This window comes from Rhineura floridana, chromosome 9, assembly GCF_030035675.1.
Source record: "Rhineura floridana isolate rRhiFlo1 chromosome 9, rRhiFlo1.hap2, whole genome shotgun sequence".
NCBI classification, from domain to species: domain Eukaryota; kingdom Metazoa; phylum Chordata; class Lepidosauria; order Squamata; family Rhineuridae; genus Rhineura; species Rhineura floridana.
Window position 1 is genome coordinate 117569666 of NC_084488.1, and position 15332 is coordinate 117584997.

General features: G+C 42.7%; 1 protein-coding gene across 7 annotated transcripts in view; it reads right to left on the minus strand.

The window, feature by feature from the left end:
- CTNNA2 (catenin alpha 2) overlaps positions 1-15332 on the minus strand; it is an 810025-nt gene that overhangs the window by 29953 nt on the left and 764740 nt on the right. For 6 of the 7 annotated variants that reach the window (XM_061583441.1, XM_061583440.1, XM_061583442.1 and 3 more), the window contains one exon: positions 1461-1604. The exons of the other annotated variant lie outside the window; for it this stretch is intronic. In XM_061583441.1, the coding sequence (XP_061439425.1) occupies positions 1461-1604 (144 nt within the window). The remainder of the gene's footprint in view (positions 1-1460; positions 1605-15332) is intronic. 7 annotated transcript variants of the gene reach the window in all.

Here is a 15332-nt window from a genome sequence, read left to right on the forward strand (position 1 = left end):
ATGGGGAAGGGCCATAGCTCACTGGCAGAGCAGATTGCTTTGCATGAAGAAGGTCCCAGGTTCAGTCTCTTGACATCTCTGGAGAGGGCTGGAAGAGATCCCTGTCTGATATCCAGAGAGCTGCTGCCAGTCAGAGTAGACAGTACTACGCTAGGTGGACCAACGGTCTGACTCAGTATAAGGCAGCTTCCTAGATACCTTGGTTGCCTGAAATAACTGCTTCCTGGTGAACTGTATGGGAGAGACATTCCATCACAAGCAAGCATTGTGTAAGACCACCACCCTGTGAAGTGGCTGCACAGAGTTCCTACATGTACAGTCTAAATGCAGTAGAGACAATTCCTCTCTCCTAGAAAGATAAACACATCTCTGGTTATCATCATCATCATAATTATGGCCATTAATGATATCTATTAATAAAAAACATTTAAACATCATGATTAGCTACACATTTCAACAGGTGTTTGCCACTACAAACCTAACAAGGTGCTTCTGGGTACATTGGGTTGTAAATGTCACGCCAGAGGTTCTCAATCAGTGCATCGAATGCCGGTTTTAAGCATCACGCTGCCAGCCCAAACGAGCTAATGCAATCGGCAGAGATGGCTCAGTCCAAGTCATCGACTGTAGTGTCACCTCCCTCCCTTGCTCGCTCCTCCCACCCACCACCACCACAGTTGCTAGGCTTGTGTGGAAAAACACAAAAACACAGAGAAAGTTTGCAGCCGTTATCAAAATGTTTCGCTGTCCTCAAAATCCTTCAAATGTTTTGCCTGAGCAAGAATCTTTAGCTGAAACTTGCCAGCGACATAAGGATGACTCAGCCCACCCATCGCACCCCTGACACGTTTCAGGTCTTAGCAAGACTTGTCTTGAAAGCCATCCAATTTTCCACTCAAGCAGCACCCTCTAAACCTGTGCTGAAATGTTGTTTTAAGTGATATTTGATGGCAACTGTATTAGGTACTCTGCCTAGAGGTGGCTTGCCATCAGCCACTCACCTGGTCATCCGTGGCAGGAAAGATGTGCTAACGGGTATCTCCTCCCATCCCTCACAACATCCCATCTGTCCCTACAGTTGCTGGGAGAAGCTGGTTCCTGGATCCTGCCTTCATCAGGGTGACCAAAAAGGTATAAGTAGTATTTCAACCATTGGCTGTCAATCATTTAAAAATGGGTGCACAGAATTCCAATCTTCTTCTACAGAAAGGCAAAGATTTCAACTTGCAGAGGATCTTTGTTTTCAATAGCCAAGACTGGGATTGTTGCCTCTTGCCCTTTTTCAGGCCAGGCTACTGGGCTTCAGAAGTCAGTAATGCACAAGCATTATCACTTCCTTCCCACTGAGCACAGAAACTGATGTGATCAAATCATTCCCGCTTTAAAGGGGCATCTCCCAGAACCAAAACCACTTAAGCTCGTATGGAAATAGCATATAGATGAGAAAGAAAGCTACTCACCATGGAAGAGTCACCACCTCCGTTTGCAAGCGTAGCTCCCTCAGCACAGGTGGATAGGTGGGTAGAAACTTGACTAGCCCTGCCCCCATCTATGACATCACACTCTACCTCATAAAAGGTAGTGAAAGTGCTCTGAACTCCAGTCTGATTTCCAAGAGATACAGAAAAGAAAGAGTGAGATAGAGAGCAAGAGAAATATGGTGCCCTATTGCAGAGTAGGTGTAGGGGGGAGGGAGAAAGGGAGAGGAGGGGGAATGTATGCTGAAAGAGCTAGGCTCAACAAAGTAGCCAGAGACTCTTCGGCAATGAGTAACCCTGATTGGATATTCCTCTCGCTTGCTCCCTTAGCACAGGTAAAGCCAAGCATCAATACAGCTTGCAAATAGGATCTAGCTATAAGATCTAGCATAACATTAATTTGGGAAGAACCAGCTGCTGAATTAAAAGGCTGGTTCTGGGTGATTGGCCAGAGGAACATCCTTGAACAGCAGCAGCCAACCTTTGTTGGCCACATGAGATGGTGTCACACTGGCACACACTCCTACAGCAGTGTCCTTCAATGCCTTGGGTCCCCAGATGTTGTTGGACTACAACTCCCATAAACCCTGACCACTGCCTGAAGCTGGCTGTGGGTGATAGGAGTTGTTGTGCAGCAATGTCTGGGGACCCAAGGTTGAAGAATGTTCTGGTGTCGTACCCAAGCAATACTGTCATGTGTTGGGTCTGGCTATACCTGAGGTCTGTTTAAAAAGCAGAAAGTGAAACCATCATAACACTGAAGAGGCACACTGGAGCCACGCCCACACGTGCCCCCCCAATGTCTAGGAATCCCACAAGCCTCTTGTTTTTATGCTACTTGTGGCAGCCTGATCTTAGGTTTGCTAACACTGTATTAGAAATATATTTAAATGCCTATTATTGGCATGGTTTCTATTCTGAACTGAGGAAGGGTCACAGCTCAGTGGCAGAGCATCTGCTTTGCAGAAGGTCCCAGGTTCAATCCCGGGCATCTCCAGGTAGGGCTGGGAATGTCCCCTACTTGAAACCCTGAAGAGCTGCTGACAGTCAGTGCAGCCAGTATCAGTGAGCTTGTTAGATGGAGCTTGACTTGGTATAAGGCAGCTCCCTATGTTCCTCACTTAAACTGAACAGATGTGCGCACTTATCAGAGCTGAATAGGGTCTACAGATGAGGGAGACGGACATTGACTGCCTTTCCCTAATATCTGGGAATGTAAGAAGACCCTGGCTGTTCGATCAGGCCAAAGGGGGCCCATCTAGTCCAGCATCCTGTTCTCACAGCGGCCAACCAGATGCCCAGGGGAAGCCCACGAGTAAGACGTGGGTGTGATGACCACTATTCCCCACTTCCAATTCCCAGCAACTGGTATTCAGAGGAGGTGGAAGCCATTATGGCTAGTACCCACTGATAGCCTTATCCTCCACTGGGGAACTTTAACTGCAAAACGGGGCATGTTATCCTCCTTGCTATTTTCAAGATCCCCAACGCGGTTGCCGAGCGTGTGAATGCTGGTAGACTGTGCTGAGGGAGTAAGTGAATGGTGGTCACTGATTCACAAAACACACTTGAAATGTCCAGGAAGTGTCAGCAAAATGATACAAAGGTGATCACTATTTTTAGTCTAGCAATTAGGCCCAGGAACACTTTACTAAAATGAAAATGCATTTCCCCCAAGAAATATACATTCCTAATAAACATAAGGGAAATTTGCAAACATTATGCTTTTAATGTCCTTCACAAGAACTAGAACTCATACTTGAAGCAGGTTTCTGTTTCTGTTTTATGAGTAGCATCCAAGTACAGTGTAAATAATTGTAACATTGCTGGGGTGGAGTCAGGAAGGGTCTGTGACTACGTCTAGAACAGGTGTGGAGAATCTTTGGCCACTCCAGATATTGCTGAACTACAACTCCCATTAATCCCAGCAAGCACGGCCAATGGCTAGGGATGATGGTAGTTCAGCAACATCTGGAGAGCCAAAGGTTCCCCACAACTGGTCTAAAAGCTCTATTTCTCTAGTGGTTTGGATGAAACAGGACACTGTGTTTTTTTAAAAGGTAAAAGCTTCCAAAGGCCTCCTCCTGGCTATTCAGGAAGAGGAGATGGGGTGGGGAGCGGTGAGGAGCATGCATGCCCAAGCCTTACTGCAGCATGTACATGCTAGCATAAAACACGCTTTATCAGGACAATGGAATATGGCCAGAGCTTCTGAAGAACACCCAGAGTTGGCCAGAGCAGCCAACTTTGCTAAATTCTTGGTGCCCCACAGCTTTTTATTATGTCAATAAAAATTGATTGACACATTCCTTGGTATTTAATTTGGCAAAGTAATATTAATCCTGGTCCCTACCACATTGTAATTCCCTCTCTCTCACTTGCCCAGCAGAGCATCAACTATAAGATAGCCACTAAGATAGTAGTAGCCAACATGGTGCCCTACAGTTGGCTGGGGCAGATGGAAGCTGAAGTCTAGCAATATATGGAGGGCACAACGTTTGCTATCCCTGCACTTAGTGGTTAGACACTGGGCTAAGAGTGAATGGAGCTGTAGTTTAAGACTGTAATAGTAACACTGATCTGCCTATTCTGCTGTTTAATTTTTTAAAATTGTTTTAAGTGTGCTGTCATTGATTTTTTATTGTCATTTTATTTTTAATTGTAGGCATTTTTTATTTTGTCATTTTATTTTTATTGTAGGCAGGGCAATCCTACGGTGGTGGAGGGTATTCCATGGCAGAGCTGCTGCCATTTCCAAAGTTCTGCCAGTTCATTCTAGGCAGGGTGGGGTGGCTTTTTCTGACCATTTTCTTTGTCATTCTCCCCACACATACACACACATTTCCATTGCAATCAATGGGAGGGAATTAACTATGCTAGCTCTAGGGCAGTTGATGGCTCCCTGGGGAGCTTGTAGAGGGAACGAGGGGCTTAGGATTCTCTGGACACCATGATAATGTCCCATTTCCCCCAGCAATGCTGGTCAGACATCTACACATGCAAAGCTTTCCATGAACGTAACAAGATCCCTGCTGAATCAAGCCAAAGGCCCATCTAGTCCAGCATCCTATTCTCATAGTAGCTAACCCAATGCTTTTTGGAAGCCCACAAGCAGGCTCTGAGTGCAACAACACTCTCCACACATTTGATTCCCAGCAACTGGTATTCAGAGGCCTCTGACAGTGGAGGTAGAACACACCCCTTGTAGCTAATCACCATTGATAGCCGTATCCTCCATGTGTACTGGGGGGCCTCTGGCAGTGTAAGCGCTGCCCCCCAGTGGAGTGGCATTTCTGCTGAATCCAACAGTCCTTCAAGCTTGACTTTGTCCAGCTTTCAGACTACACCCTTACATTATGAACTGGTTTGGGATATATTTGAGGAAGGGCAGTACAGAAATACCTGCACTAACTAACTAAATATTTAGTCTTGTGGCTTGCAATCTGTACATATCCAGGGAAGTCCAAGGAACTCTTGCTGAATCTTCTGAAAATTAGACAACTGTGATGAGTGATTGCTGGATTAATTTTCCTGTTAATTATACATCCCTATTTATATTTTCCTAATAGTTCTATTATTTTGTTGTCTTTATCTAAACTAAATATAGTATTTTCATTGCACAGATTTCTCTAAAAAGTCTATTGTGCCTAGCCTGAATAGGAACAGATCATAAAACACCAAAACACATATACACAATGGGCCGTACAGATCATATAGGCATTGCAAAAGTACTTGGACTGGGGGCTTGGCCAAGCATTAATCCCATCTGTTTCTGCAGGATTACTCAAACAGTTACCCTGAGTCTTGGAAGGGAACCGAGGCTACAAGAACTCAATGCCTCATATTCAGATCTGTGCAACTGATGACTAATTATGAGAATGTGTTTACGAGCTATATCTAAGTTAAAGGGGAGAATGCAGGCATCTATGTTTGTAGACAGAGGTTAAATTTCTGCTTTTGCATAGGATTGATTAGTCCATATTGCCCAGTACTAAAAGGGGGAAGGGAGAGGTCAGCGTAAATTACTATGATGCTGCTAAATAAAAAGGCTTCTAATGCCAGTATTGCTTTTATTGAAATAATTTGATCTTTGCACCTCAGTGGTGTAATTTCCATTCTTGCAATGTCCATGTTCAGTGCTGTGATTTACATTTAACACCAAGGCATCTGAGAGCAAGAATGGTCCACTGTCTCACTGCTATAGTACACTAAAGAAGTCATTAAAACATACGCCAGAGCAGGGGCAGTCAAAACCTCCAGATATTGTTGGACTACAGCTCCCATCATCCCTAGCTATTGGCCATCCTGGCTCAGGCTAATGGGAGTTGGAGTCTAACAACATCTAAAGGGCACCATATTGGCTACTCCTGAGCTAGAGGGATAGGTAGCAGAGACTATAATAAAAGCCTTTACTTAGGATATTGGCTACTTGGTTTAGGAAGTTTCCCAGAGCTTAGTTAGACAAATTATGGGTCTGCACACTAGTCTTACCCTGTGTTCCCAGCAGCCTTGAAAATTCCCTCTTAGGAGCACCTCTTCAGCACTAAGTAAGCACTAACTGGTGCCCTAAACTTGGACTAAAATTAGGTTTAGGATTAAGAACACTCATTGTCCACGTGCAAAACGTTTATATTTTGAGCTGGTCTAATTTAATCCTGACCTTGCATTATGAGTTGGGAAATAGAAAATTTGGTGACACCACTAATATGACCTAGCCCTCCCCACAAAAAAATCCTGATCAAGCCCTCTCCTCTGACCCGCCTCCGTTCTGGTCTCACTTCTGTGTTCTGATATCTAGTATTTCATTGATGTTCAAGAAATTTTAAGTAACTCCAGAGGTGGGATCCTTCCTAGATTATAGTGAAAAAGAGTTTGATCTAGTACTGTAAACTGATTGGAAAGGACCTGAAGAGGCTTCGGTACTGGTTAGCACTAATAAGGCCAGAGTTGACAATCTGCCTTGGGTTCCTCAATACTGGAAAGATGATTTGTTGAGACACAAGATGGATTTTAAACAGCACAAGAAGGCTAGAGGGTAGGATTTAATGAAGAGAGAGAGAGGGAATGAGGAAGAGAGAATGTTTGGCTGCCTGACAAGTCAAATGTGAAATAAAATAACTAGAATATTTGTAAGACACCGTAAATTTCAAAAGATAGGGAACGGCACACCGGGTTATATCAATGAATCATCAAATTTACAGCAACAGGAAAGTTTTATCAGATAGTAAGTAGATACCGGGCAGAAAGGGATACATCCCTCTGTGTGCAAGCAATTTCAAGTTAAAAACAATTACGGCAAATGGATGAAGATCTGCAATTTATAAGAAGGCTGTAATAACCTGAGACCCATTTATATTTTGATGTCTTGGATGTAAATGATTGATAGAAAATAAATTTGTTCGGTTCTGACTGCACATGAAATAACTTTTTAGTTAAAGGTGTATAAGAACGGACATACTGTGGATGGATGCTAGTAGACAGACCAGTGCCTACTTGGAGTATAGCATGTAAGGCATATAGAATTTACAACAATCCTTTGAAGAATGTAAGATCGGGGGGGCGTATTATTGACTTGAAAAGAGTAACTATTATACTGCTGCATTTAACAAAGGAAAAGCGAAGGTGTGTCCCACTTAAGGAAAGCTAATAAGCATCATACCCTAAGGAAGACAAGCAACAAATTTTTCCACTGAAAGGGTTTTTTTCCTTCCAAAAAAATAGAATTTGTTTTCCCTCTTTTTCATGATGCAAAGACAAGCAAATCCTGAATGTTTAAAAAATTAGGCAAAACATTTAAATAGGTGTCCAACCCAAGGCAGAAACCTTAGAAGAGTTGGGTTGGGATTTCACACTGCATCTATGGATTTTGATGAGCTCTGAGGATGTAACTTAAAAACACCATTGTTTTCCATCTTTTCCAAAAACAGATCAGCATATTTACAAAACATATAGGGTGGTAATAATTATTTCTTCTTTTAACAATATTCAACACCATCTCCTGTGTGATAGTACCCTGTCCGGTCCTTCCAGGCTCATTTCAGCAAGATTACGTTCACATCCATCATAAACTGAAAACACATGACACCACCTAAATTGTGGAGCCTTTTTTCCAAGGGCTTAAGCAAGCAACATGGATGGCTAGTAGTCATTTCTTATATCTCATATGTTCTCATACCTTTCTCTTTCCACAAGCCTTTTAAGTTGAGACCTTATCCCAGTCTGCGTCTGTGTTGGAATTACTTTTTGATATGTTTTTAAACCTTTTCTTTTTTTTCTTTTTAAAAAAGATGTTTTTAAAGATGTTTTGTTTTAATATATTTTAAAGTCTGTTTTTATGATGTTTTAAAATGTTTCTAGTGCTTTTGTTTGCCCCCCTGGGCTGCTGCTAGGAGGAAGGGCCGGATATACACCTAATAATAAAGAAAAATAAATAAATATGTCCTTCACTCTGTGGCAATTTCTTCAGTTGCAGCAGCACCACTGGGATGTGCTCCAATCACAGGCATTGCTACAGAATAGATCATTCTACCAGTTTCCTCAGTATTGTTCCCCTCTTTAGGGATGGGGGAAGAAATTGATTTCGTTTATATTTAAAGGCAAATCCATCGAATTCACACTTTCCAAAACAATATGTGAACTGAAACACAGCCATCCTTCAAATTTTGCACTTATCCAAATATTACAATGCAGCTCTCCAGCCAAACAATGTTTACAAAAATAGTATCATAGAATAGTAGAGTTGGAAGGGGCCTATAAGGCCATCAAGTCCAATCTCCTGCTCCATGCAGGAATCCAAGTTATACACCTGACAGGTGGCTGTCCAGATACCGCTTGAAGGTAGTTGGAGATCCCACCACCTCCCTAGATCATTGGTTCCATTGCCGGACTGCTCTAATGGTTAGGACGTTTTTCCTGATGTTCAGTCAAAGTCTGGCTTCCTGTAACTTGAGCCCATTATTCCTTGTCTTGCACTAGCACTTGCACTGGGATGATTGAGAAGAGATCCTGGCTGGCCCTCTTCTATGTGACTTTTCAAGTACTTGAACAGTACTATCATATCTTTCCTCAGTTTTCTCTTCTCAAGCCTGAACATGCCCAGTTCTTTCAGTCTCTCCTCATAGGGCTTTGTTTCCAGTCCCCTGATCATCCTCGTTGCCCTCCTCTGAATCTCTCCCCGTTTGTCTGCATCCTTCTTGAAGTGCAGTGTCCAGAGTTGGATGCAGTATCTAAGATGAGGCCTAGGATGTGCTGAAAAGAGGGGAACTAGTACTTCATGCGATTTTGAAATTAAACTTCTGTTAATTTAGCCTAAAATAGCAATTGCCTTTTTTGCAGCCACATCACACTGTTGACCCATATTCAGCTTGCGATCAACAACAGCTTCAAGATCCTTCTCGCATGTAGTATTATTGAGCCAAGTATCCCCCATCTTATAACTTTGCATTTGATTTCTTTTTCCTAGGTGTAGAAATTTGCACTTATCTCTGCTAAATTTCATTCTGTTGTTTTCAGACCAATGCTCCAGCCTATCAAGATCCCTTTGAATTTTGTTTCTGTCTTCCAAGGTATTAGCTATCCCTCCCAATTTTGTATCATCTGCAAACTTGATAAGCATTCCCTGCACCTCCTCATCCAAGTCATTAATAAAAATGTTGAAGAGCACTGGGCCCAGGACCAAGCCCTTTGGTACCCCGCTAGTTACCTCCCCCCAGTTTGAGAAGGAACCATTGATAAGCACTCTTTTGAGTATAATTCCGTAGCCAACAGTGGATCCATCTGATAATGGATGTGCATATTAGGGGAAAGTTCATAAAATGAATATTTTCATGAAAACAACATATAAAAAATGTACTGTATTAGAAAAATGCTTTAAAATGTGTACATTAATCAAAACCGCATACAAAAATGTTTAGTAGGAGAAATTCACACTAAAATGATGAATTTTCAGGAAGATTTTATTTTTAAAAATCACAAATTGCTGCAGAAATGTGGAGAACTGAATTTAAGACTGAAAAAAGAAGCTAAGACAACCAAAGTTGACAGATCCTTCCACCCCTACTTCTCATGATCCCGATCCTGGAGATGAAATTGGGTGGAGAAACAAGCCCCCTTCGGACTCATTAAATGTAACTAAACTGACTTTAAAAGTACATGTTAGTGTGATATCCATCCACTTGTCTACTCCTTTTGTTGCCTTTTCCTTTCCTCTTCCTGCAATGCCCAGAATCAAAATGTCAGTGAAATATAGCTCTCATTTGGTACCCTGCAGGCCACATCAGGGTGAATGAACTGGGGATGCATAAACTTCTCATAGTTCAACATAACAGGGATCAAGGCTTTTGCAAGGGAGCATCGGAAGCCGCCTTATACTGAGCCAGGCCATTGGCCCATCTAGGTCAGTATCATCTATACTGGCTAACAGTGACTCTCTGGGTTTCAGACAGGGAGCCTTTCCCAGCCGTACCTGGTGATGCTGGGGTTTGAACCTGGGACTTTCTGCATGCAAAACTGAAGCTGTACAGCTGAGCTACAGCCCTTGCAAAACATAAGAACATAAGAAGAGCCTGCTGCATCAGGCCAGTGGCCCATCTAGTCCAGCATCCTGTTCTCACAGTGGCCAACCAGGTGCCTGGGGGAAGCCCGCAAGCAGGACCTGAGTGCAAGGACACTCTCCCCTCCTGAGGCTTCCGGCAACTGCTTTTCAGAAGCATGCTGCCTCTGACTAGGGTGGCACAGCACAGCCATCACGGCTAGTAGCCATTAATAGCCCTGTCCTCCATGAATTGGTCTAATCTTCTTTTAAAGCCATCCAAGCTGGTGGCCATTACTGCATCTTGTGGGAGCAAATTCCATAGTTTAACTATGCGCTGAGTAAAGAAGTACTTCCTTTTGTCTGTCCTGAATCGTCCAACATTCAGCTTCTTTGAATGCCCACGAGTTCTAGTATTGTGAGAGAGGGAGAAGAACTTTTCTCTATCCACTTTCTCAATGCCATGCATAATTTTATACACTTCTATCATGTCTCCTGTGACCTGCCTTTTCTCTAAACTAAAAAGCCCCAAATGCTTCAACCTTTCCTCGTAAGGGAGTCGCTCCATCCCCTTGATCATTCTGGTTGCCCTCTTCTGAACCTTTTCCAACTCTATAATATCCTTTTTGAGAAGAGGCGACCAGAACTCAGAAAAGGCTCAAAAGAGCTTGTCAAAAGGTGAAAAGGGACTCATATTGAGCCCCTTGTTCTGACAATTTTTCCTTCTCCAGACCCAAAGGCCGGCCTACTTTCAAGTAGTAGCCACTACAGAGGAATTGCCAGTGGAGGGTAGGCAAATGGGACTCTGCCTTTCAACCTCAGTCTTGATTCCTCCAAGCCCACCTTCCTGCCCTCCTACTCCTAACCAGACCAGGGGATGGCCCTGGCTGTCAGACTGCACCAGTCTCAGCGTTGCCATTATTGAACTCAGCAAGGAGGAAGAGGAGGAGGAGGGGGGACAAAACTAGAATTACTTGTCTCTGCCTGTCATGGGCTTTGGATCCACCCTACAGTCCCAATGGGCAGAGCTTGGAGAAGTTAATTTTTTGAACTACAACTCCCAACAGCCCCAGCCAGCATGGCCACTGGATTGGGCTAATGGGAGTTGTAGTTCAAAAAAGTAACTTTTCCAAGCTCTGCCAATGGGCACAAAACACTGCTGGAGTTTGCTTTCGGATTTATTTTTTTTAATCGAAATTGATTTTACCAGGTGATGCCACCCTCCCTAGTTTTTGTTTTGGCTTCAAGACTGTGACAGTTCATACATCCTAAAAAGTTCCAGCAAAGTCTAAACTATTATTCCAATGAAAACTGATTTGAGAACTGTATTCAAATTCTTGTAGGTACCGCATTTAGGTAACCACAACTACACCATTGCAAGTGGTCAATGAAACACAGACATGGAGGGCAATTTAAATATACTGAATATCACTCCCCAAGAGAAAGCATGAGTTTAGTTATGAGTTAGTAAATGGGTTTAGAAGAACATGGCAAGTGTATTTTTTAAAAAAACAGCAACAACCAAATGCTGGATTTTTGAAAGAAAAAACAGACTGTTTTCCTCAGTAGATGTGTTTTCTTCAATAATTCTAATGTAATACTCTGATGGATTAATTGCTGATCCAGTCCAACCCCTCAAAGTCTTAAACAAAACCAATTTGTTTTGTATATGATCCCCTCCAAATTTTGCAGTTTTTTAAAAAAATCTTGTTGATACTTATGCTTTAATACTGTTTTACGGTCTATATTATATTTTATAATTCCAGTTCTGTAAACTGCTGAGATATTTTCTGAATGAAGAAGCGGTTTATAAATTCTGAAATAAATAAATAAGCAAACAAACAATGACCGAGGGCTGAGGTTCCTGATAATATCCAGTTAAAGAGCTGCCAAGTTCTTGACAGCTGATCGATTTCAGCACAATCTTGACTCTGGGTGAGTACAGCTACTGCACCCATCATTTTATTTGTTTGTTTAAATATTTACAAACCACACTTTCTTATAAAAAAGGGCAGTGTACAACATAAAGACATAATGCTTCAACAGCTTCAATAAAAACATAAACAGAGAGGTTGGTTTAAAAAATCACATTCCAAAGGCCTGTCTGACCAACACTAAAACAAAGCAGGAATGACTCTTGACAGAGCTATTGGCAAGGAGTCCCACAGGGAAGGGCCTCCACACTAAAGGTTGCATCCCTGGTAAAGGCTGACTGAATCACAGTGGTGGCAGGGCCACCAAAAGTGCCCTATCAGAAGATCTCTGTGATTGAGGTGGAATGCAAGGCTCCAGGACGTCCTTTACATTAGACCCGAGTTGCGTAGGGCTTTATTGATTAACACAAGTACCTTGAACATGGCCCAGTAGCAAATCGGCAACCAGTGCAGCTCTCTGAGCAGTGGAGAACCTGCTCCTGTGAGCCGTCGGCTGCTGCATTCTTCACTAGGTGCAGCCTCCAGACCAGACACAAGGGCAGTCCCACACAAAGAGTGTTATAGTAATCAAGTCTTGCATACCCAAACATCAGTGTCCACTGGCCATGACCTCTGATGTCAACTCTGCTGTGCCCACTGGCCACATTATATGGTAGCCATGGATTTGGCATTAATGAAAAAGGGCTGCAGCCTTTTTCTCCCTAACACTGTGGAACAGGACACTGTAAGGGCATGGCCAGTGGATGTCATGGTGTGGGGGTTAGCAGGCATGGTGTCACTCCCTCCTCACACATTCGATTAATGCACTGAGGAGGGCCATTTGTCTGCACATACCTTGTAATGCCAAATGCTTACCCAATTCATTTCCCAAAATAAGTTCACCTGAGAACTTTCAGCTCAGCCATGGTTCATGGCTGATGCAACTTTACCATAAAACTCAGACTCCATTGCAGTCTACCTGTGCCCAGACATTTGCCCAAACAGGTAAACACATGAAGGGTTAACCTGGGGATGGGATGGGGGCACACACACAATCCCCACCTCCAACATCCCCAGTGGTGCCAGCTACACTTCAGCTCATGGTACAATTGCACAAAGGTCTGGAGGGGTTTTTAAAGGATGTATGTTTGAATGTGCCTGGAAACTGTCACTGTGACCATTGGAAACCCTGGAAAGTCAGGGTTCTGGCTTGTAGGCATTCAGCTGAACACACTCCTTCGGACCTTTGCACTAATTGCACAAAGATCTGAAGATCTGGAGTGTCCAGGGATGCTGGGGATGGGGCTTGCATGTACACCCCTCCCCCTATCCTTGGCTTAACCCTTCATGTGTGCAAACAAATACCATAACACAGCTATAGCCTAAAAAGCATAAGAACAGTCTTGATGTCACAAGGAATATCCAGTCCAGGATTCTATTTCCAACAGCGTCTGGCCAGATGTCTCTGGAAGCTCACCAGCTAGGTATCAGAATGGCCTGGTCCTTTTTGAGTTGGTCACCATCATTTTGTAATCATGCCTCCTCCTCCTCCTCCTACCTGGCTTTTCATTGCAAACCACCCAAAACTGGCTTCCACATCACCTCTCAAATAAGGTTGCAAGTTTACTCAATTAATCAGAACTTTACAAGAACAGCCATGACTGGCAGGCCCTGCATTAGAACGGGCACAGGAGATGATACCTTTTCAAAGATGGTGTCTGCTACTATGTGCATGTGCGTGCATGATCTAAAATCAATGAAAGTACACTTTTTTCTTCAGAATGATTGTTTTATTAATATGAAAATGTATGCAAATTTAATTAACCAATCAATTAGGGGAGAAAACCTCATAAAATTAATCTAAGATTTCCTAAATTGGGTGGCATTATTAGCAATGTTAGACTCAAGCATGCCAGTTCATCTATAGCTCTTTCTTAGATGTTTATTTTGGTACATTTTGGTACAAAATGAACACTCCCAGGAGGTGTTCAAATGGACCATTTGCATGGAGTCTACATGCATAGACCTGGATGCACACAGGCTGCTGTATTATTATCCAAGATTCTCACATTCCAGGGTCTACATATATAGCAACCTCTACATATCTGTGCACATGTGCAGTGCAATTTCTGCCTTTGAACATGTGAAGCTTGGAGACAGGGTGCAATCTCGCCTCTTTCCTGCATTCATTTGTACCCAAATAAATGTACGAAAAAGGCTTCAATCACAAATGTTTTCCCCTCAGATCCATTTAAGCTTTCATGTAGTATTATAAATCCTTTCCAATATCAATATCAAGTTTTTTTTTCTGCATCTCACCCATGATAAAAGATAAAGAAAAATGCCAGGGGAAAAAATATAGCTTTGCACCAGTCACCCCAAGTGTTTCTACAGTTCTCTGGCCTCAAGGGCATTGCAGATACCAAGGAACCCAGAGATGATTTCAACACAAACAGCATCTGACAATACATACATATCAATCTTCTTTGGAGAGCATGTGTTATCCAACCTGAGCCTATAGTTAGAGGATGGGCCACAAATGTTAAAACATAAAATGAGTTTTTCAACCATCATTCATTGGGGAGAGGCCATGAGCACTGTACTGTATGCAAATTCCAGATAATTTTTTCCTTTTCATTTTATGCAAATAAAATACCGTTTATTTGCAATTGGCTATCCAAGAGAGAATGAAGAACAAGATGGATGCAGGAAGCAGGAAAGGAGGCTACAGATGAAGTGAAGTCCGAATCCAGATCTCTGGATAGTCCTGGAGCATACAGTACCCACCACTTTGAAGTGTCTGCTAGAAACATATTGTGCTCATGTTTTTTTTTAAAAAAAACATATAGATAGAAAGATAGATAATGATAACCCCCCACCCAAAAGACAAAAAGCAGGCAAATCTTCTTGTACAAATCTCACAGTGGAAAGATCAAGTGAAGCCAAAACCAGTGAATTCTGGATTTGGCATTTGCCTTCCAACACATACCATTAAATGGCAATGCCAAATGTAAATTATTCACTAGGATAGTGTTAGCATTGCCTAGGATTATGGCTGAATGAGAGAAAGAGAGAGAGAGAGAGAAAATATATAAAGACAATGGTGATGAAAGTTCGGAAGCAACAGATGCTAAAGACTGCCAAACTGGGAATGGAGAAGGCAAGCAGCTTGGCTGCTCCGATTTCACAGCATGTGATGGTATGCCAACAACAACGTACGCAAGCTATCTGAGGTGCGGCCCAACGCCAGCTTCCGCAGGCGATATGAGAGCAAAGAAGACAGAAACGAAGGAGAAAAGAAAAAGAAAAAGCACAACAGCCAAGCTGATGCATGTGCTGATTTGGGGGAATTGGAAAGAGGCAGATGAAAGTGATAATAATTAATGAGGATGGGAAGCAGATCCTGTTATG